Raw genomic sequence first — 22380 nt, forward strand, 5'->3', positions numbered from 1 at the left:
CATATGAACGCACACACACACACACACACACACCCACACACGCACACACACAGGGCAATTACCTCCGCATGGTATAACAACCAACATGTGACAGTACCTCGCTTTTTTCGTGTTTGATGTTTAAACATACATTGTAATATCTGTCAAAGCTGTGCGTAAAAGCGGCACTGCGACACACATATTGCTCCAGTGGTCAACATGTGTCCGATTTTATTGGATTAAACGGGTCATCTGAACAGAGCTCATCAAATTATGGCGCAGGCTCAAGTGAGAGCGATTTTAATCTTCAAGCGCCTGGTATTAGCACGGTGTGCTCACCAACTGGTTATGCTGTGTCAATGGCTCTCAAGCCGTGAGAAATGAATGGCATCCAATCCATCATGATGCGGTTACGGCAAACCACGTTAAGTGGTAGAAATAATCTTGGGACTGTGTAACTGATTGTACTTCAGTGTGTAGCTTTTGAAAGGCCATGTATACGCAGCATCCTGCTTCTACTTTGTACTAGCATTGTTTGTCTGGACAAAAGCAAAATGAGACTATTTGTTCATGCAGAGGTTTTATTTAAGGGCCTTTTTGTTCCCTCGACTTTGCAACTCGGACCACCTAGTTGAAACGAGTGCTTTGGCGAACTATTCCTCGTCGGAATTCGGAAAGGTCTGACTTCCCACCTTCCTCGAATGTAGCATTAGCCATGTCCAACTCTCGGCATCAATATGAATTAATGACAAAATCACAAAATAAAAGATAGTTTGAGATTACAGTATTCTACTCCAATAAAACTTGCTCCAGAGCATTCCTAATAATCTGAAATGCAAAGATCAAACACACACACAAACACACGCCTCTTCACGCCTCCTCCTCCTGAGCCAACTAACTCGAGGCAGAATGGGTCCTAATAACCTGGCGAATCTTTGGGGCAGACAAAAACAACACCTACACGTGCGAAGCGAGCATTGCGGCAGGGGATCCGCTGATAAATCAATAAAAGCCTGGCGTGACTCACAAAAATGCACACTCTGGTACTTTTGCTTTCATTTTTCTCGTTTAGCCCAACGTGCTGCACTTAGGAAAGGTTTCCACGGTAACGTGTACACAAACACGTCATTATCGCTATGAACTGCGTTGTGCAATTCATCACTCCCACTGAGCAGTCACGCTCTCGTTGTGATTGTTCCTTTTTATTAATTAGCGGCATTCGTGGCGACTCCAGATGGATTTTGCTAATCAAGTGGTGGTAAACACATCAACGGTCTTTTACCAAAGATGCTTGATCATGTTCATGCTCGCATTATGCCTCCCGGCTATCTCAAACAAAGCGTCTTTCACACTGCCTGGAAAAGACTTTTCTACGTTACAGGTCGGTGTTAACAAGCTCAAATTGACGCAGACATTTTTGTCAATGCATGGATTATATTTCCTTTCATTTCATTGGGAAACATCAGATTGGCCCCGAAAATCCTGTTCATCTAAAGAAGGGGTGGGCAAACTTTTTGATTGGCGGGCCACAATGGGTTCTAAAATTTGACAGAGGGGCCGGACCAGGAGCAGATGGATGGAGTGTTTTGGTAACCTCACTTCGTCGGAGAAAATAAATACATTTAATTTTAAGTGAGCAAAAGCATTCCAACAATATATATGTCTTTGAAAAACCACAATAAATTTATTCATTTAATTTTTTTTCAAGTTTGGCGGGCCAGATTAAAACGTTTAACGGGCCGCATGTGGCCCCCGGGCCGTAGTTTGCCCACGCCTGATCTAAAGCCTAAATTTGACACACCTGTTTTGTTTTTTTTCTTGGGGAGGGGGGGTGGATGTGTAATCAGTGTGTGATAATAATAAATGTTTTTTTTTGTTGTTTTTTACTCCTGCTTCCTTCCTTGCAGTTTGCTTCTCTTACACCAGTGACTGGTCAGAGCATAAAACTCTCTGCTCTCTTGATTAAATGATGCACTGCCCATCTAAATCACTGTGTGTACGACCACTTAGACTGTACAGTGTGTGTATGTGTGTGTGTGTATCCACCCGTATGCAACTGCCGGGTAGTTACGTAATTCACGAGGCCACATTTGATGCTAAAAATGGACATGGATGAAACTATTGTGATGGGCAGGGCTACTGTAAGGAGGCACCGGGGCAAGCAAACACACACACACACACGCATAGGCACACACGCGCATAACCATTGCTGCTTAACGTCCTAAATGTCCTCGAGGACTAAGACCAAGGTTTTTTCTTGCTGATGGATCTCCAGGAAAAGCGCACCAATTCCTAAAATTGAAAATTCAACTAAAATGTGAGCGACTTCAGTTCAGGAAGCATGTCAAGAGTTAACACCACAACGTTTGCGGGCCTTGGCTGCTTATGATAGGAAGTAAACAATCCTAACATAAGAATGAAAATCAAATACAGTTTACGCTAAATTTAGCACGGTGCGCACATACAGATTATCGGGCCAAGTTTGTTTTAGCACGCAAAGGACAGAGGATGCCCGAGAATTTTTGTTAGAAGGCAGAATTTTTCTACACCTCTGTTTTATGCATACATGGGAGTGAATTCAAAATTACGTTTTTTTTTTAAATACTTCTTTAGGAAAGCAAAAAAAAATGGACTAGAAAGAGCAGTAATTATGGTTAATAGAAGTTTTATAATGGAAACAGGATGCCTCTTGCTCACATGAACTCAATCTACCTTATTTGTTACAAGTTGAGTGTGAACTCAGCAATGATGTTGCCGATAGAATAAAATCATGCGTTGAAATAAACATTTCCGTGTGTGCTTCTTTCTTTCACCACTATCAGCACACGTGTCGACGTTGCACTTTAGTCCCATTCCACAACAGCACTCCAAGATGGAACACACAAAGTGACTTAGCTGTTATGTACAAACTCCCAGAGAGGTTTTACAAGACCAGCCAGTTACCAGGTGTGCGTCCATTTGTGTGTCTGTTGATGTGTGTGCGCGCTGTAAGGCTTGGCTACATGATGCTCGGCACTGATGGCCGGCATGCTCATTAAACTTTAATCTCTCTGCTTTCCTATAAATACCTTTCCAATGATCGGATGCATTATTCAGTTTCTCTTCGGCCAGCGCGCACACACCCACACACACACACACACATGCTAACACACACCTGGAAAGCAAAAGAACAAAAACAAAAACATCATTTTTAAGAGGTTAACAGCTGGCGGGTAAAACGATTTAAGGGGGCAGGTGGACCTGATACCAGCTGGAGGTCCATACTTCTGAGGTTTGTTTTTTTAAACACACAGGTTTCCACAAAAGTCTTTTCTGTAGGAAGATTATCGGCAAGGAATATAAAGGACTAAGTCGACCTGGCAGTTTTCCGCCATTTTCGATAATAACTGAGCCGGAACTGAGGTGAGACGCCACCTGTGTGGGAAAAAAAATTCCACAACACTGGGACAAGGGTGTTGAGTAACAATTGACACTCCGTTTTTATTTTTGACACAGTGAACAAATATTATACAAGTAACACGTAATCTGGCACTGATGTCACCCAAATGTCAAAGCTGAGCATTTCAATTCCGAATTTACTGTTAGAGGTCGGTCACACTAAACAGTGTGACGTCATTAAATTTTCTGAATGCAGGTTGTTGCGTCAGTTCTGTATAAAGTGCACTTGATGATAAATAATAAATCTACTCTTACCTGCCAGTGTGAAAGGGAAACCGCAAAACTGGGACCAGGTAAATGCGTCTACCATTACGGCAAGTGATGCAGCCATACCGATACCAGTATCAGGACCACTCCTGTCCATCAGTACGAATTTTCGGAAAAATGCTCCGATACTACAGCCTAAGCGATGGTGTGATAACGAATGACTTCAGTTGACCTACCAGGGTTTTATTTCACACCAAAAATGCCTTGTATTAGAGTCTACATTTAAGTGGACGGTGTTTTCACACTGTTTGAAAAACAAAACCTTCCGCTGATTGTTAAAATGTCAGTAAAGATAAGTTTTTAGTCTTTAGTTCTATATTTGAGGAAAATATGCCATGTTGGGAAAAAAAGGATTTTGAACAATATTTGGACAAAATAAAAAAATATATATATCATAATGTAATGGCATTAGCAAGTATCAGCGTTTGTTATCGTCGAGTGCTCTTGTTTAAGGCCTCAATTTTAGGTAACTGTTTCTGTGAAAAGCTAGCGATGCAACGATAACGGCAATATCAGGATATTACATTTTCCTCAATGACGTCACCGTTCATGATTACAAAACACTACTGCCGCCAAACATTCCATTGTGAATTACATAAAACTTTGCGCCGACGAACCAATAGGAACACATGACAAGCCCTTTTCATTGTTATGTAAAATATTTTTTTTTCCTTTCAATTAACTTTTTTTTTGTTGTGCTTACAAAATATCATGAGCTATTTTTCCAATCACCATCACCAACAATATCGTGATCATTATCATATCGCGAGGTTTATATCGCGATAAGATCGTATCCTGACGTTTGTGTATCGTCACATCCTTAGTATCAGCACATCCCTCGTTCCAGCTGCCAATTTGGCTCGATCTGCACGAGAGTGAGAGGCCAGTGACTGACGAGCCAACAAACAGTCATGTTAACAGACGTCGACGCCGTATCTGTGATTTGAGCGAGCGCCCAAATGGGCGTTGTGCAAGACAAGGCAAGCAAAAAAAAGAAGGAGACAACATGAAGACTGAACGTGAGGGAGAGCCGGAAAGAGGAGGAGGTTAATGGAAGACGAGCCGGCACTGGGGTATTCCAGCACGGATTGGTGACATAGAAGTGATAGCGAGACGCATCAGAGGATGGTGGGACGGGAAGGTCAATCGATGCTTAAAAAGGTTTCACTCCCCTGCTGAGACGTGCAGGGGTGTGTGTGTGTGTGGGGGTGTGTGTGTGTATGTGTGTGCAAAAACACGAGAGCAACTTCCAAATCAACATCTCAAGCGGTCGAGAGGCTCCATCTGCAACGGACAGGCAGATGCTAGCCATCATTTAACACCGTATATAAGGTAAATCACACGCAAGAAGGATATAAGACAGATGGTTTGGTTTGGCATTCAAACAAATGAGGTGAAGTGAATTCCAAAAACGTTTACGTTTCCATTGTCAAATGTTTGAAGCGGACCAAACGGTGTCAGGGTGGATGGAGACTCATAGAAGTCAACACTTGGTTGTTTACGTACGTTACCACAAAGCCTCAATCAAGACATTCAATTCGGGGAGACAAATTCCATTTGTGAGAAGTCGGCATGAACATCAAATGGGTGCATCACAGGCGGAAGAGATTTGATTTCGCTAACGCAACTCAATGAAGCGGGCGCGTAATCACAAAACAGTTGCGAGCGCACATTCTAATGTGGTAAGTGGATGAGTGGCAACGAGGACTATCGAGTATTTTTAGAATTGAGTTTGAGAATCGATTATGTCATGGATGACGATTTAAAGGTAAATTTAAATCTTGTTCCTTCTGATCTGAACGGGCCATCCAAATCAATCCGGACAATTTGCCGGGATCGAAGTAAATCTTCTCAACTACTCTTTCCACGCCATCATTATGTTGCATCGACGACTCTTAACGGAATTGTTGAGTTCATCTCCTTCTTCTTCCAGCAAACTTGCGATTAATCAACAATCACAAATCAATGAGTAAGCAGATCCCTGCAAACAATAAGCGTGACAAAAGACTGGTTTCGGTTGGACCGAATGACGTAATTGTGGCTATCATTCCTATCCCACGTTGGAAACTCAGATCAGGTTCATCAAGCAAGATCAGCGTTGACTCTTCCAAATCATACCACAGTAAAATTAACTTAACTGGACCCCTAAGCCAGCAAATACAGTTTTATAACCAAACCGGAGAGGTGGCATTTTTTTAGCATGCGGTTATGCACAGGATCTGCACCTGAACCTTCAAAAACAGCCCAGCTGTTGTTGAGCGCACACAAAAGGGAACGCTGGCGTCGATTTCCAAAAGCCTCACGTTCACCCTTTTTAATCTTTTCATCAACAACAAGTCACGTTCTACCTTTGACACCGCCGTGGCGCCGAAAGCCGCGCCTTTTAGAACGCGCGGCACGTTGCGCTGTGAGCTGTTGGCTCAAAGTTCAAACTGAGGGGGACAAGTCGGAACACGAAGGTTAAGACGAAAGGCTGAGAAAAGTCCAAACGTGAGTCCGCATTCCTCGCACGGGAAGGGAGACGAGGAAAAGCGAGGCGGTGAAAGGGGGTTAAAAGGAGGAGTGCGGTTGGGGTGACAAGAGAGAAAGTTTAACTTGGCGCCAGACAGCATTTTATGACCCCGACAGCCAAGCGCACGTATACGCACAAAATGTTGCCACTATGCGAGCGGCGCGGAGGTTCTTTTGGTGACTTCCCATCAGCCAAAATTAGATTCGATATTTGTCCTACACACAGTCCCCCCCACCCCCCCCCCCCCTTTTCTTCCCTGGGCCAGCACAGGGGCAGATTCCCAGATAAAAATAACCAGAGGAACTATTCCAACACCGCTGCCTTTCTGTAGGGAGTGGACTTGAGGGGTTAGAGAGGGGTTACGAGGGCCACTCGCCGCCTTGACAGCCCGCGGACAGTAGGTCAGTCTGATCATTGTCACATGCGCACGCACACACACACACGCAGCGTATATCCAGGGAAGCTGTGACTGCAGTGCACGCATTACTCGGCGGAACTGACAAGCACTACCGATTATGATAATCATCTGCTACATGTTGTCACGGGTCAGAAAGAAAAATAATAAATTTGCTAAATAATAACTTTTGCCGAGCTCGGAATTCAAAGCCAATTCAGTAAGATGTTTTTTAACTGTACGGAGAGTGATTTGAGTAACATTTTATGGTATGTGGTCATTTTCTGTCATATTGTGAATGTTACTGTACGCCAGATGTGGGCAAACTTTTTGATTGGTGGGCCACAATGAGTTCTAAAATTTGACAGAGGGGCCGGACAAGGAGCAGATGGATGGAGTGTTTTGGTAAACTCACCTCATTGGAGAAAAAAAATATAATTTTAAATGAAAATGAACAAAAGCATTACAACAAAATATCTGTCTTTGACACACCACAGGATTTAGAAAATAAAACATTAACAAGGTTTATTCATTTCATTTTTTTCAAGTTTGGCGGGCCGGATTAAAACATTTAATGGGCCACAAGTGACACCCGGGCCGCAGTTTGCCCACACCTGCTGTACGCAGTGAATATTGCCTTGAATCGAAATCCCAATAATTGTCAAAAAAAATAAATGAATTGCAATTCCATCATTTCCTGGAATCGTTAAGCCTTCCAGGTCCAGGACGTACCCATTTTCCACTCGTATGAAAATGTGTTGTAAACCTCACAATTTTGCCCCAAAAAATTGTCAATAGTGAATGGAGCCATGCCAAGAAGAACAGTTTATCCACGTATTCACTAGTCCAAGTACAGTACTTGTATTTTTGGGGAAACACACACACACAAAGAGCTAAAGATAACTCAAAATACTTGTGAAGTTAATTGTTGCAACGGGTCAACAGAACCCCCTCAGAACATTTGTTTGACTATTTTCCGGAAATTTCTGCATGTCATGAATATGCAAGTTTTTGTCATCGCCGCACTTTTTAACCTGTTTCTTATTTGTATTGTTTAGAAAAGAAAACAACCCCAAAGAAACATCCAACACAACGTAACAACAATTCTCTTTCAGAAACATTTGTTCTATTTCCCTTAAATCCTTGGCCAGTTTCCAAACTTTGAGACATTTCAATTTTAATTCCTACATTTGATGTTCTCAAGGCTACCAGACTGTTCCACTGCTCAGTTGCCGCCTGGAATGCACGTGATCAGGTTCACTGCTCGCTGAGCCCTAACCGTGTAACGATACCCTCAGCATGACCGGCATTATTGGGGCTAATCCAAGAAGATTAGGAGTATGCATTACAACAGCGCCGCCGTGGGCCTCGCTACTGTCGGTGGAGTGGAGGCAGGATTATGAGGACCCTCAGGGCTGTGATGTCATTAGGGATAGTGTCACAAAAGCTAAGTGATGCAGCCATCTTGACATTGTTGATTGTGAAGAAGCCGCAAGTCTCCAGGCCAAGTGATTGTGTTGTTTCCGTACACAATAAAAACTCATCTGGAAGGATCGCACAGATACAGTGATCTGATCTGTGTGTGCGTGTGTTTGTGAAATAAAGCTCAGATCAGTTTCAATGGTGCTGTGGTCACCTGTGATACACACCCACACACACACACTTTGTTCACAAGTCATACCTTTCACACAAAGTACATTACGCATGTCACAGCTGCCCAGCCAGAAAAGCATCACCTCCTTTGTGTACAAACGCCATATACTTTTACAAAAACAGGCCGTTGTGCGCTTCACACCGAGCCACCTCTTCAACAATGCCGCCACGTAAATCCCCCGTGTTATATTACGTGCATAAACACACACACACATTCACACACACACGCAAGCACCCCGGCACACACACACACGGGTAACTGCAGGTTAATCTTGCTGCATGTGGCAAGGAAGTGTCATAGATTGAATAATAACTTTCTGTGTGCAACATTTTTATATTTATTTACGTAGCTATGCTCAACCGACGGCTATATTTGTACAAATTATTATTTTTGGAGTAATATTTAACAGAAGTAATTGCCGCAAAACAACGAGATAAAGCCGACAAGGCTGAATTAATGAATCGCGTCCGGGAAAATGAATATGGATGCACACAACACTGTGGAGCGACCACGAGTCTATTGACACGATAATCGGCAGAAAATGTGTCAACTCCATATAAGGTCAAATAATTTTTAATAGCATGCTGCGAAGTCACGATAAGACTCACAAGTCTCATCAATGCAGTGACTGGACGCACACAAAATTGTCGAGCAGTGCACGTGGATGTTTATCGGAACACGAAGCGCCAGAGCAAGGGTCATCGCCACTCGTTCTTGGAAAAAAGACGTCAAGTCAAATGATAAAATAATAAATAAATAGATTTTCAAAGTCTGTTGGCCCCCTCTATTTGTGAATGCTTGATATTGCACACAATTACATCTCATTATAGTGATAACGGTAACACACACACACGTACACACACACTCACACAATAAGACAATTCACATCTTCAGAGTGACCAGATGCACTTAACATTGTGGGGCGACCAACACGGGAAGTCTACGAGAACACTAATTGACAGAAAATATGTAATCTTCCCTGATCAGAAAATCCTCTTTAATATTGCGCCGGGAAATTGCGGTAAACCCAGACTAGCAGACAGAGAGAATGGACGGACACAACACTGTGGGACCACCTATCAGGGACTTTTTATTCGGGGGCAGAGCATGAAATCGAGGATCGTCCACAATTTCAGAGAATACAGTCTATTACTTTCGTATTTTTTTCCAGGAGGCAGCAGGAATACATCTGTGAGCAAACGCATGCCTCCTGCGATTCAACTGTGAGTGGGTTCTGGAACGGCTCGCGGAGATACCGACTGTTGTGTTTCCCCTCATGCGTAATGCAACACAGCCGGCAACTATTAACCTTCTAAGCAGGAATGTGGGAGGTCCAAGAATTCCAATAAAAAAAATGGAAAAAAAAAACACCAATGTGTTTGTGGGTCTATGAACGTGAGTGTGTGCTATTACTCACGTGTGTGTGTTTGCCAAAAGTTATCAGTCAACAGCACCGGCGTCCCGCACAGACATGCACAGGCAGCCGATTAGCAGCCAGTAACTAATACAGTCAATATGAGGTCGCGCTATGTTTGTAATCAATGGCGTGATCAACAGACCTGGCCTGAGGACACGTTCGGCTCTGCTGCACAGCAAACTTTTTAAATGGACATCTTCACTTTGGAGCCATTTGGCCCAGCGTAAGAAGAGAATCCATAAGACTTCAATAGCCAGATGGGAGGCTAATGTGGTTTCTGTCAAGGGTAACGCCACCTTGTTGGTCATTGGGTCCGACACCACCCCCTCCCCACACCCCTCACTCACCCCCAGTGGTCCTGATGGTCAAGGGCGACTAATAGCAGGGAGGTCCATTAGTGTCGACTGGGCGAGCACATTGTTCCCTTTGGTCACATTCCTGACTAAATACAGACATTTTCACAACTAACCCCCAGCCCCCCTATTCTCTCTTCCAGAAGTCAATTTACTCAAACACAGATTTTGTTTCAAACTTGTTTGTACTTTGGTCAACAAAACACGTTAAGCGGATTTTCGCCCAAGTCAAAATCTGATGGACAAATCAAGGCCCTTTTGCAACACGGCCAAATGCGACTAAACTGGACGATTGTGATGAAAAAAAAAAAGAAATGTCAGTGACTCACATCCGCACACCAGAAAATTGACCCCACATATACTGGATCGCTGCAATGGGGAAAAACTGTGACCCCTGGTGTTTTTAACAGGAAACAATGTTTGGATGCGACGGTATTTTTTTTTCCGCATTAATAATATGAGCGCTGAATGGTGACGTCAATTAAATATAGATTTTGGATAATCATGAACTGGCGGCAGTCCTCTGCAAATATAGATCAGAGCTCTTGATGAACTTTTTGCACTGGGCGCACTGGTGCACCCCACTTTTTTTTCTTTGGTGCACCAGCACAAAAGGTAGGTGCATCACAATTCTTTTTAACCTGTCGGGCCTTCACTTAACCTTCAAGAAGTTGTCAATTGTTCTTATCTTTTCATAGCAGCTATTTCCACTCTATCTGATGGGCAGAGGTCACTCACCTAGGCCGGTCACAACACAGTTTTAGGTTTTAGATATTTTCCCCGCAAAATTAAAAATAGGGATACAAGATAATCATCAAACTGATTATTAGCGGAAAAATGAAGGCAATTATTTGAATCCGATACTGCAAATAGGCCGATATTGAAAACCGCAACAAATATACAACTAGCAAGTCTCCTTGACTCTAAAAGCAATATTTATTCTTAATATTGAAACTTGGGTTGAAAATTTTCACGAGCAAACAATGCCATTCACTCGACTGAGAGCCACAGATGAGCTGCCTTGGCGGTCACCCGGCCCGACAGCCGTGGCACCGTCTCGGGGGCGTCCGACTTCTGCGGCCGTCGGAAATGATGACGACCTACGCCTTTCCCTTTTCACCGATACTTTTACTTTTATTGATGGATACGATAATTGTGCGGACTTATTCAACATTGTTTGGTACAAATTGACAAGTTTTCACTGCACTTTTGCATGCATCCAGTGGGACCTCCGTGAATTGTTGTCAGGTCTGGCAGGCACCGTATATGGTGGAGGCAGCGTCAACAAAAGTGGGGCAACCGTACTTTGACCTTCCGGGACGACATCGCCGACCAGAGCGACCTCTTTGGATGGTTGTCGGGTCTAGTAGGCGGCAGAGGAAACGTAAAGAAAAGAGGGTCAGTCGAGTCGAGCTATGGCTCAGCTGGAAACTTCCAGTGAAGTCAGTGGTTCAGAAAATGAATGGATGGATGACACGGAAGTGAGTCCGACTGTACTTGACTGGAAATGTATTTATTTATTAATTTTTTTTACTTTGGTTGGTGCGATGTCTTCATATAGGCCTGTCACTAGAGCAACTTATTGTTCAATGCAGGAAAATAAATGGACACGATACTTTTTTTTGGACTTAATAAACGGTCATTTGCTCTTTTCCTCTCCAGTCTGTCAACTTGTTTGCTTCTGTGGGAGTTGGCACTCACAAGCGTGCAAAGGCACGCACACACACAAACACGCACAGTTGTATAAACACTTCTGAATTAACAAATTTGCTCAAATTATCGTTAATAATATTATTATAATAGATATGTGACATGCTCTTGCACAATATTTGACTTCTTATTTTTAAGAAACACTAACTAAAGAATTGGCTACCTCCACTAAACGGTACATTATTTGAAGCAAGCAGACTGCTGGACTGCTGTTTGATTTTTTAAAAATATATTTTTCATTGCTTTACTTTAATTTGCGCTTGATTTTTGCATCATTAAGAACGTTTAAAAACGGCGTGAAACGCACCACTAATATCGGTCCATTGGCAACAAAACTATGTTTTCTTATAAATGTTACATAAAAGTATTACGTTCATATCACACTTACTTTTATTACTAGCGGTTTCATAAAGCCAACAGTTTGACACGAGTTATGTCTTCTTTCTTTTTCTTACCCAAGAGTGGTGAAGATTATATCTTAGTTCGGACAGACACCAGTGTACTTAAGATGGTGTCACTGACTACCAGAAGAAAACTATGAAAAACCATTATTGAAACTAGTGCTCTTGGGCGTTTGTATTACAATTCCATAAAACTCTTGTTTTTGTCTATAATAGAATAAGATAAAAACACAAGATGTCACCCCTCTGGACATTTTGCGTGTTCCCTGCTGCTGATCAAACAGAAGATTAGTGTTTTTCTTCAAAGGCGCCATCTATTTTCGCAGTGTTGGCCGAGCCCGATCGCAGCAGGTCTTCCTGTCCCGTAAATCAGGCAATAAAACTGTATCTGGATAATGGGTGATAGTGTGTTTTTTTTTTTTTGCTGTGGTCAGCAATGTGAGCAAGATTGTACACATCATCGCTGCGGTCAACAAGCCTTCTCTGAATGCTACACCTCGAGGCTGGCTTGTGTTTTGAGTCGCAGCAAAGACTGAAAGGTGATGGTTAAGTGTTGAATGATGGGAATTAGTCGGGGATGCCCACTCTTCACCACGCGGGCGGCACACTACGCGCCACTCGGCACCATTACGAGGACAATGAGAGGTCCCTGGCCCCCACGAGTCCTCGCGCAATCAGCCCCGGGGTGGGGGGGGGCTGCCCCCCTCTCCCGCCATTGTCCCACGCTCCCCACCCGCACACAATGGCCACTCCAGAGCCAGGGGTCCAGCTACTATGCAATTCCATCGCACAAAGACGCACACCAGTTCTTATCCCATCAGAGGGAGAGGCGAATGAAGGAGGAAGAAAATAGGGATGGAGTGCGGAGTCTAGTTTTAATTACATGTGCGCCTGTACCCAGGGGTGGGGAACCCCTTTCATAGGAGGGGCCATTTCAGTACCATTTTGCCATAGTGAAGTTTTGTTCCGAAGTTGTACAGTAAGTCAAATCAGGAACCTATGTTATAGCAGTGATAAAGAATTACAGTTAATGTCCCCCCCCCCCCCCAAAAAAAACGGTACAATATATCTTCACTCACCTGGCTGCGTATGCAAAGCTTGGTCATTCAAAAAACTGCGACACTGTATCAAGTTTTTAAACTCTTAAAGCATACTGAAGTGGATTTTTATTTTCATTTAACCACAGAAACATGGTATGATTATCTAGGACAGGTGTGGGCAAACTACGGCCCGGGGGCCACATGCGGCCCGTTAAACGCTTTAATCTGGCCCACCAAACTTGAAAAAAATGGAATGAATAAACCTTATGAATGTTTTCTTTTCTAAATACTGTGGTTTTTCAAATATATACTGTTGTCATGCTTTTGTTCACTTCAATTAAATGTTTTTCTCCAATGAGGCTCCTGGTCTGACTCCTCTTGTCAAATTTTAGAACCCATTGTGGCTCGCCAATCAAAAAGTTTGCCCACTACTGATCTCGGTAGAAATGTGATTTAATTTATTTTTTTGCAGTTCATCTTCATTTTTGATTGTCTGTCCCCCTCTGTGAGGACTTTCACCAGAGAATGAAATTGTAAACGCGGGCGATCACTCATGAAAACTAATTGCGGAAGCCCGCACGCGGCACAGTAGATCATTTGCTAGCGCCCATGTCGTTCTGTAAGCGCCGGGCCTAAGGCGGTATTTAAGCATGATATCGGCTATCCTCAGATCGGAACCAAGCCTCTTCGGTAAGTATATAAAAATCTGATTTATCGGATATCTGCCAACCCAGCTCAGTTTGGATAAGCCGTGATCATTACGTGCGAGTCATCATTAAAATACACTGATCAATTATGCATATCCACACAGTGTGTCTGAAACAGGAAAGAAATTTAAAAAAAGACATTCAAAAAACATGAAATAGGGTCTAATTATGCCACATTAGGGGCGTGTACATCATTCAATAAGTGAGAAATGTTGATGGCAGTCCATTGTCTAAAATGGAAGTTGAATGAGGGACGGGTCAGCCAAGGCAAAATAAATGCTTTTTAACATATGACCCCTGTGGGGTCAACATTATGTACATTTTGGGCATCTGCGCAAGTCAATGGAGTCCCCAAAAAATACAGGCATTCAGTTGGAATTAGAAACTTGGAATTGCAGACTGATGCAACCTGTGACTTGCTTAATCTCTCAAACTGCATCAAAAGACTGCTCAAATGAGAGCAAAGCCATCGTTCGAGTTTTCATCGTTACAGTATGTGTGGGTGGCGCCGAAATAAAGCAACAGTTCCCGCAACAAGCGGCATAATCATTTTCAACGAGCTCACTCACTGGAGCGAAGGAAGGCAGGGGTTAAAGGTTAAAACTTGCATTCTGATTGCAAATGCCGGGAAGAGCAGGAGATCAGTGGGATCAGGGCTGGGACAGATTAAATACTTCAATAGACAGCGCTACAAAAGGTCAGATTTGTTGTGAGGCAATGTCTCCGAGATGCATCCACATAGGATTAATCAATTACGTGACCTAAAGATACGTAACATTGACATGTGATGACATGAGATTAGGTGCCACTGTGGAAATGATTTGTTTAGGAACGATCGGGAATAATACGTTAAATGATGGCAATTGTAAAATATTTAAAAAAAAAAAAAATTAATACAATTTTGAATGAAGTTTTTGCTTTGTTGTGTTCTGACATTTTTTGTGTAAGAGAGAGAACAAGGTTAAAAAGAAGTGAAAGAGCGAAGAGAAGTTCTCTTTACTGGAATGAGCGTCACAAAAGAGACAAAGATTTTATCCTCTGATTCACACCCAAAACTTGTGAGACTTTTTAAATATGTTGAAGTTATACTAGATATACACTATATAAATAGCATAGCTTCATGAAAACATAGAAAAAGCATAGTTAGGTGAGGGTTGCGAGCTACACAAGCAATTCAGAATCGGGAGTTTTGAGAAACTTCAGCGAGAGTGAAAAATCAAATTCAGAATAAGTGTATCGTTTCAAATTCTTCTTAAACCTTCGTTTGGATTAGTTGTTGTCAAAAAAGCCAAAGAAAACAGCAACGAGGCAAGTGGCCGCCATTTTTCGGCTCTATAAGGTCATGGTTGGATGTTTATAAGTGATATTAATCAGCCAATAGTGAAGTGCTTCCAAGAGAAGGACAAACAAATTGGTCAAGGAGATGTGCTGACAAATAATCAAGTTCTACTGTTTTTTTCTCATTTAAAGCTATTATTAACCAGATTTTTTCCAGACAGAAATGTCCCAAAAAGGCACAAAACCTCAATTTTGCCGCATGGCCATTCCAACCACACTCAGCATTTTGACAGATTGTCATGTTTTTGGAACTCTAGTCCCACTGCTAAAGAAACAAAAGCGCCACAGTTATATTTTCAAGGCTTGTGGGATTTTGATCTTTACAACGTTTGAGCCATGATTGTCCTGCAAGCATTTACCCAAACACCAAACAAATTGTGTCACTTTGTTGATATTCCAAAATGCTCGACCAAAGTTTCTTTATTTGATTCAATAAAAATGAATGATTAAGTCATTCATTGAAGATTAGTAATAACACCATCACAAAAATGCAGTAACAAAAAACACTTCCTTGTGATGACACAAACATAAACCAAAGAGGAAAAGGACACTTTTGACATTCACAGAACAGATGACACACACATGCCTACACACACAAAGAGACACCCACTCGCTGCATACATTAGACTCATAAACACGATCAATATTTAGTAGCTTCCCAGAAGGCCACACTAACAGAGTTCCTTGTAATAACAGGTCTACAAGTTCACGATGGGGATGTCCTGGTAGTCTCGTCATGCTGCAGTGTGTGTGTGTGGGGGGGGGGGGGTGTGAGTGTGTGTAGGAATGTGGAGGGCTGGAGGTGGGGGGGGCGAACCATGGGTGCAGCGGGAGTCAGGGGGGGACATGGTGATGGGGGGAAGGGAGCAAAAAGTGGTCCCACTACTCCAGAGGGAAAATGTGTTAAATATGCATGCGCTGCTGCACAGAAAATGCATGTAATATGTCCGATCACACCACTTGGAAGAACTTTCCCAGAAGCTGAGTCCATTTAGTGCGATGGAGCCAAGTTGATTAGTGGACCTCACGTAATAAACTTGCACTGCTGGCACTAATGTTCACACATCCTCTTTCACATCCTACTTTTACTTTCTTAAGAGGTTAGGATTTGTTTTGGCAAGAAGAAACTTATGCAAGCATTTCAGGAATTAGACCCGCGCGCGCACACACGCTCACACACACACACACACACACACACACGTATATACAAGAAAACAACTGTACTGTAAAGCTCAGCTGACTATTGAAGAACCCCAAAACTCGAGCTCGGTTATCAGCTTATACAATCGGAGCAATTAAATCACTTTGTCAAAATAGTACTATAATAAATATAACTGTGTAGTAGCGTTTCAGACAAGGAATAAGTTGTTGCGTGGTTCAAATCAACTGGTTTGTGTTTGTTATACAGTATGGTTTATGAGCAAAATAAAAACATTAAATATGTGGTGGGGAAAGATCATCAGTCTAAGTTTTACATGGGATTTTTGTGCATTTTTCAAACAATTATTTTAGACTTGTATAGGTCAAGAAATAACATGGAAGGGAAGTCGAGTTGAATGAACAAACCATACGAATGGAAAAAGTGCACTTACCGTTGTCTCCCGGGGTCTTCATTTTGGCCGTAAAAGTTGGCCAAACTCCGCCGATAGGAGTGCGACTCTCTCGGCCACTTTCTCGCCCCGCTTGTTGGGGGAGAACTTCGCCTCTCTCCGAGCCCGACCGAGGGGGCTCGCTCTCCGGTGAGCTAAGCGGCTAAGGTCCAGTAGTACTCGGCGGTGCTTCTCAAAGTTCCTCTCAAAGACAACACCCCCCCCCCCAAAAAAAGGCGGTCGGTGTGAGCTGAAAAGCGCTTTCACTCTTCCAGGAACTTGTTTCGCGAACTCTCCGATGAGTGCTTACTCCGCTTCGCCCGCATCTTCGTCGCCGTTCGACATGTCTCCGAGCTTTGACCGGACTTCTCCCAGCTAGGACGACGCGCGTGTCGGACTTTTTTCTCTCTCACTCACTCACTCTCTTGTCTGGCCGCTTCTCCGGCGCTCACGCCACTCGCGGGCACTCTTCTTCTTCTTCTTCTTCCTACTCGTCCGTCCCGCCCCCTCCCTAATTCTTCTTCTACCCTCTCGCCTCGCTCTGTCCTCTGGGTGTCGTGTTTCGCCTCCCTCGCTTCCGCACGAAGTCCGCCCACACTGACTGGGAGTCGAGGAGGGAGGGGAGGCCGAGTTCGGAGAGGTGGGAGTAGGGAAGAGAGGCCGAGGGCGGAGGGGTACGTAACCTGGCGGAGGGCTACGTAACGTGGCTAATTTCTCTCTCTCTCTTTCTCTCTCTCTCTCTCTCTCTCTCTCCCTCTTTTACTTCGAAGTGGCGTTAAGCACGCGCACGCCGTTGCCATGGACACAGGCCCAAGCGCGCTGACGTGATGACGTCTTATCCGACGGAGTTCATTGACGTCAATCATGCCTCGGGTTTATGACAGTGCAAAAGGACTCCAAAGTGCCCGGATAGTTCCATTGAATTATTAGTTATGAATAATAAGAGAGACTTTAGGGCAAATGAACTCAAAAATATGTGAGTACGTGGTTTTGACAGATTGATGGCGATTATTGAGTTCAAGGCGGAATTCTGAGAAAAAGGAAGAAAATTATGTTTTTAGTCAAATAAGTAGTAATTCGTTGTTTTACTGTGGAAAGAAAAAAAACACGAAATGCGTTTATTACAGTTAAGTATTAGGTTAAAATAATTCAATAATGTTAAAAAGTAATCTAACAATTTCATCGAGGCACTTTTCATATTTAGCATGAGTTTGGATGTGACAGGTTAATTCCGAACATCCTCTGACTGAAAATAAGTAACTGTAACTAAGTACCTGTAACTATGTAGCTGTATCTAAATAACTACCAACCACTTAAAATATTCTGTTGAATTGCACAACTTAAAATTGATCGGTTTGTTGCCTTGAAATCTTGAGTTCACTCAACTTTTTTTTTCTTTTTTTTTTACAGTGCAGCAGTTGCCCCGTGGCCCTTGTTGACAGCATGAAACAGTGGTAGTAAAACAACGAAGCCCCCCCCCCTAGCAACAACAACAAGCGTCCCTGTGGTGTGATTTACAAACAGGATTTTTTTTTCTTCCCCACTCACTGGCTATTCTCTGACGGGTGCAGGAAACAAGCTCTGCACCGCCTGATAAGAAACAGAACCCAAAATAAAAAAAGCAAAAGGGGCATTGTCATCCTGTGTGGTGCAACTACTAGATGTAGACCACAGGGGCAAAGAATGAAGGATTCGCTTTTCTGTTCCAAAGACACATAGCCACGGCCACAAAGGCAGACTCGGGTCAGTTTTTTAAACCTGACCTAAAAACTTTATTGATCACTCGGGCTTTTTCACAGATCAAATCAAATCTGCCTTGAATTTATTTTGTGATTTTAACTTGATAATCTAAGTGTTTTGTCATGTTCTAGTTTTATTTGAAACGGTTTATTGACATTAATACATTTTTTTCCTCAATCAGATTTCCACCTTTAACTGTTGCCATGTTAATGTAATCCGCCCAAGGCCTTTAGAATTGTCTTTGCTGGTGGACTAACTGAAACAAAATCAGCAATTTACAAAAAAACTATTCAAATCAAATTAAAATGTATGTTTCTTTAAAGTAAACTGAAAATATCCTCTCATTTTGACATTCGATGAGAGTAGGCTAAACTGAAAGACTTCCTGTTTTCTGTCTTCTTCGTTCAAAATAGTGTGCTGCCATCTAGTTGTTGATAGTGGAATTACACCAAAAATAACCAGAAGGAAGTACAAACTAATATTCTACACTACAAAAAAAAAAAAAAAAAAAGAAAAACGCTGTGAAGTAGCAAGACCTTGAACCCGTGCTGGAAAGGGGTTTACTGGATTGAATTTTCGTAGATTGATTTTTTCCATAATTGCAACATGATAATTTGTATGGAGTGTATTTTTTTTTTTCATTGAACCACAGTGGTTAAATAATCCAGGGATCTTCCTTACTGATGGCCCGTGCACCAAAAGCAAAACCTGCCACTGGTTGGCTTTGTCCCCATTGTGTACTCTCAAATTCAGAAGACTTTATTCCCAGGAGAGGAAATGAAAGAACAAGAGGACATGCTGCAGAATTGAGGAGGAGGGAAATCAACTTACGGTGGTGCAACTATTAAGTGCACGTGTGTGTGTGCATGGTGTGTAGAAGTCGATGACATTTACAAGTAAATTTACAGCACAGAACATTCTGAACGCTGATAAACAAGCTGTTTCACTCCTTTTCCTCCTCCTCCTCCCCCGCATCGTTCTTTACCTGCTCACATTCACTTTCAACGCGCTCGCTCAGTCTATGCAGGTTGCCCTACAGAAATCATTTCGAAAACTGTTTTTTTTTTGTAGTCGACGCTAATGTGACGAAAGTCAAGTTGAAGTTGATTAACTCATTCAGTCCATACAACATACATATACCTTTTCAAAAACGTCGTCTCCCGCCTCCCAAAGACGTATTTATACGTCTTAGCTTTTTTTTTTTTTTTGCGTCATAGCTCTGTGTTTGTATAGCATTAGAACAGAATATTCTGTTGGCCTCGCAAAATCAGTCCAAATCCAGAAAAAAACGCTGTGATTGAGGGGTTTCCTCTAGTGAAAATCGCTGGGATTAAATGAGTTAAATGGTGACCTCATTGATATTTTTAAGAAGCGGACCAAGCTACTGTCGGCCATCGCTGACAAACAAGCGCTCACCTGTGTCACACACTACCTCACCAGGGCCCGCCTCTTAAAGGTACATGCATATAAAGCGGACTTCTCTTTTCTACCTTTTACAAATTAACAAACTGGTTATGTGGATGGCTTTGAAAAACTTAATGAAGCTACCATTACTTTCCCTCACCAGATGAGAGTAATCGTTCTGTCTGTCGGTCTGTCTGTCTGTCGGTTTAGGGCACTCAATGCCCTGCACATTGTGCTGCTCATTCAGATGCGTGTGTCTTGGACACCTGGGTACAATTTAATAGAGACTAAGGATATACTGGACTGGAGGCTCAGCTACTCTCTCCGGTCCTCGAGTACGCATTAATATTAGTCGTTCTTCGCAGAGGATAAAGAATGTATGCTTGTGTTAAATCTATCTCACATAAGATGCTAATTGTTAATTGTTGTGTGTCTTTGGTATTTCCCATTGTATGTTAGCATTAAGCTAATGGAGGCTATGTGGCTGTTTTAAATAGATAATGTGTAAATTAAATAGTCTCCCCTTCAATAAATGGGGGTTTACCGTGCTAGTTTTAGAGTCATTTCTTTGGGCGGGAGACTTTTCTTTTTTTTTAAACGCTCGTTTGTGCAATCGAAAACTGAGATATTCAGCGATGATCAGCACCCATCTCAAGTGTGAGTATCTGACATAGTCTTTTAGGATCCCTTTCATTGGCTGCGTCTTTCTGCGGCCAGCGTCTGCCTGTCATCCCGATTAGGGACGGACAGCGACCGGATGAAAAGAGCGGGATGGGATGACACAGGCGGGACAAGGGCGCTCCTTGTGATACAATCTGCCTGCCAAGCGCGTCATACTAGTTCACTCAGCATGTCGGAGCCGGAGCGATTTAATGGTCTCACTCATGTGACCGTATGCCCCACCCCCCATTACCACCCCCCGCCCCCCTAAAAAAACAAACAAAAAAAACAGTTCAATGTCAATGTGCAAATGGAATGGGGTTATCGTCTATGTCATTAAAATTTATCAGTGGTTTCAGATTTTTTTTCTCTCACGTTTGCATATTATTTTACCTCGGCTTTTAAAATAAATAAATAAAATACTGTCCAAATTTTCCATATTTTAAAAAAACACATTTTAAAATCCCATTTGTGTGATCATTAAGTTCAGATGTTCTTTTTGTTTTTTTGTTTTTATAATTTTTTAAATACATTTTACATTTGCATAATTAGACAGTTTTCACATTTTCCTTTTTCAAACAACTTTTATTTAGTTTTTTTAATTGACCCTTCAAATTTGAAAAACAGTTCAGAGTTGAATTGTTAAACTTGATATTTTTTTTATTTATTTTTTTTACATTTGGCCACTTTTTTGAAAATTTTCTTCATTTTTACTAAACTTTCCATATTGTGATTTTACAATTTTTAATCACTTATTTTATTTTAATCACATTTTTACATTTGCATAAATTAATAAAATTCCAGATTTTCTTCTTTAAAGTAGTTTTGATTTTCAAATTTGCAAAATAGTTACAAAATGTAAACACATTTTCTACATTTATTTAAGAGTTTCTTCAACTTCAACTTGGTTATTGAGAATCATGGACTTTTGACTCAATTCCACGTCATTTGCCTTTCACACAAAACATCACAATCCTGTCCCAGCATCCTGAGAGACACAAACGTTGTTCTGGCTCACCTCCGGCTCATCCTCCCCAACTTAAGGACATCCTAGCCGAACACCGAACCGTGCGGAAGGTCAAGAACCATCTTTACGACACAGATGGCTCAGAGTGGGTGCAATTAGCATGGACACTGGGTGTGGTGGAGTCCATTACATAGCCGCACCACAGGCAACACACACACACACACGCACCCCCACACACCCCCACACACACCCACGCACACGCACACGCACACACGCACAATATAACAACGTGGGTGTGTCAGCAAAGGCCAGGCAGGAAACAGCAAAGGTGTAAAGCGCACTAATGCTGACTTCTCCTTGCAACCACTTCCACTGCGAATGGCCATAATCTTTATTTAACGTACTCTTGCGCCTTGAGATATTTTCCCATTTGAAATGGAAATGCCATTCATCCGTATAAGAAACCCCCAGCCCTCCATTAAAAAAAGAACACTGAAAAAAATAGCTCTCTATAAATTAGACGTTTTATAAACATAGCACTGGAATTGCAGACTTTGCGGTCGGGTTGACAGAACAAATGAAAAATTACAAATTAAATCAAGGTTCAACTGTGTTACTTAGCAGATACGACAATTTCTTCTGTCCGGAAATTGGTAGCAGGAGTTATCAAAAAGTTTCCGACAGTAACAATCATTTCTTCGCCAATGTTGTCTGATATTGTGAGTGACTCAACATATTCCCCACACCGATTGGTTGTCACGTCACAGCATCACATAAATTTTAATTGAGTGGGTGGGTAATTATGTCACA

General features: G+C 42.3%; 1 protein-coding gene across 1 annotated transcript in view; it reads right to left on the reverse strand.

Annotated features, from left to right (window-relative positions):
• erfl3 (Ets2 repressor factor like 3) overlaps positions 1-17491 on the reverse strand; it is a 50801-nt gene extending 33310 nt beyond the window's left edge. Inside the window, exon 1 of the mRNA XM_088307101.1 lies at positions 16803-17491. Within this exon, the coding sequence (XP_088163227.1) occupies positions 16803-16824 (22 nt within the window). The 5' untranslated portion in view covers positions 16825-17491. The remainder of the gene's footprint in view (positions 1-16802) is intronic.
• Between the last annotated feature and the right edge of the window lie 4889 nt (positions 17492-22380).

This window comes from Idiotropiscis lumnitzeri, chromosome 10, assembly GCF_059441095.1.
Source record: "Idiotropiscis lumnitzeri isolate Australia: NSW breed Sydney's pygmy pipehorse chromosome 10, RoL_Ilum_1.0, whole genome shotgun sequence".
Lineage (NCBI taxonomy): Eukaryota > Metazoa > Chordata > Actinopteri > Syngnathiformes > Syngnathidae > Idiotropiscis > Idiotropiscis lumnitzeri.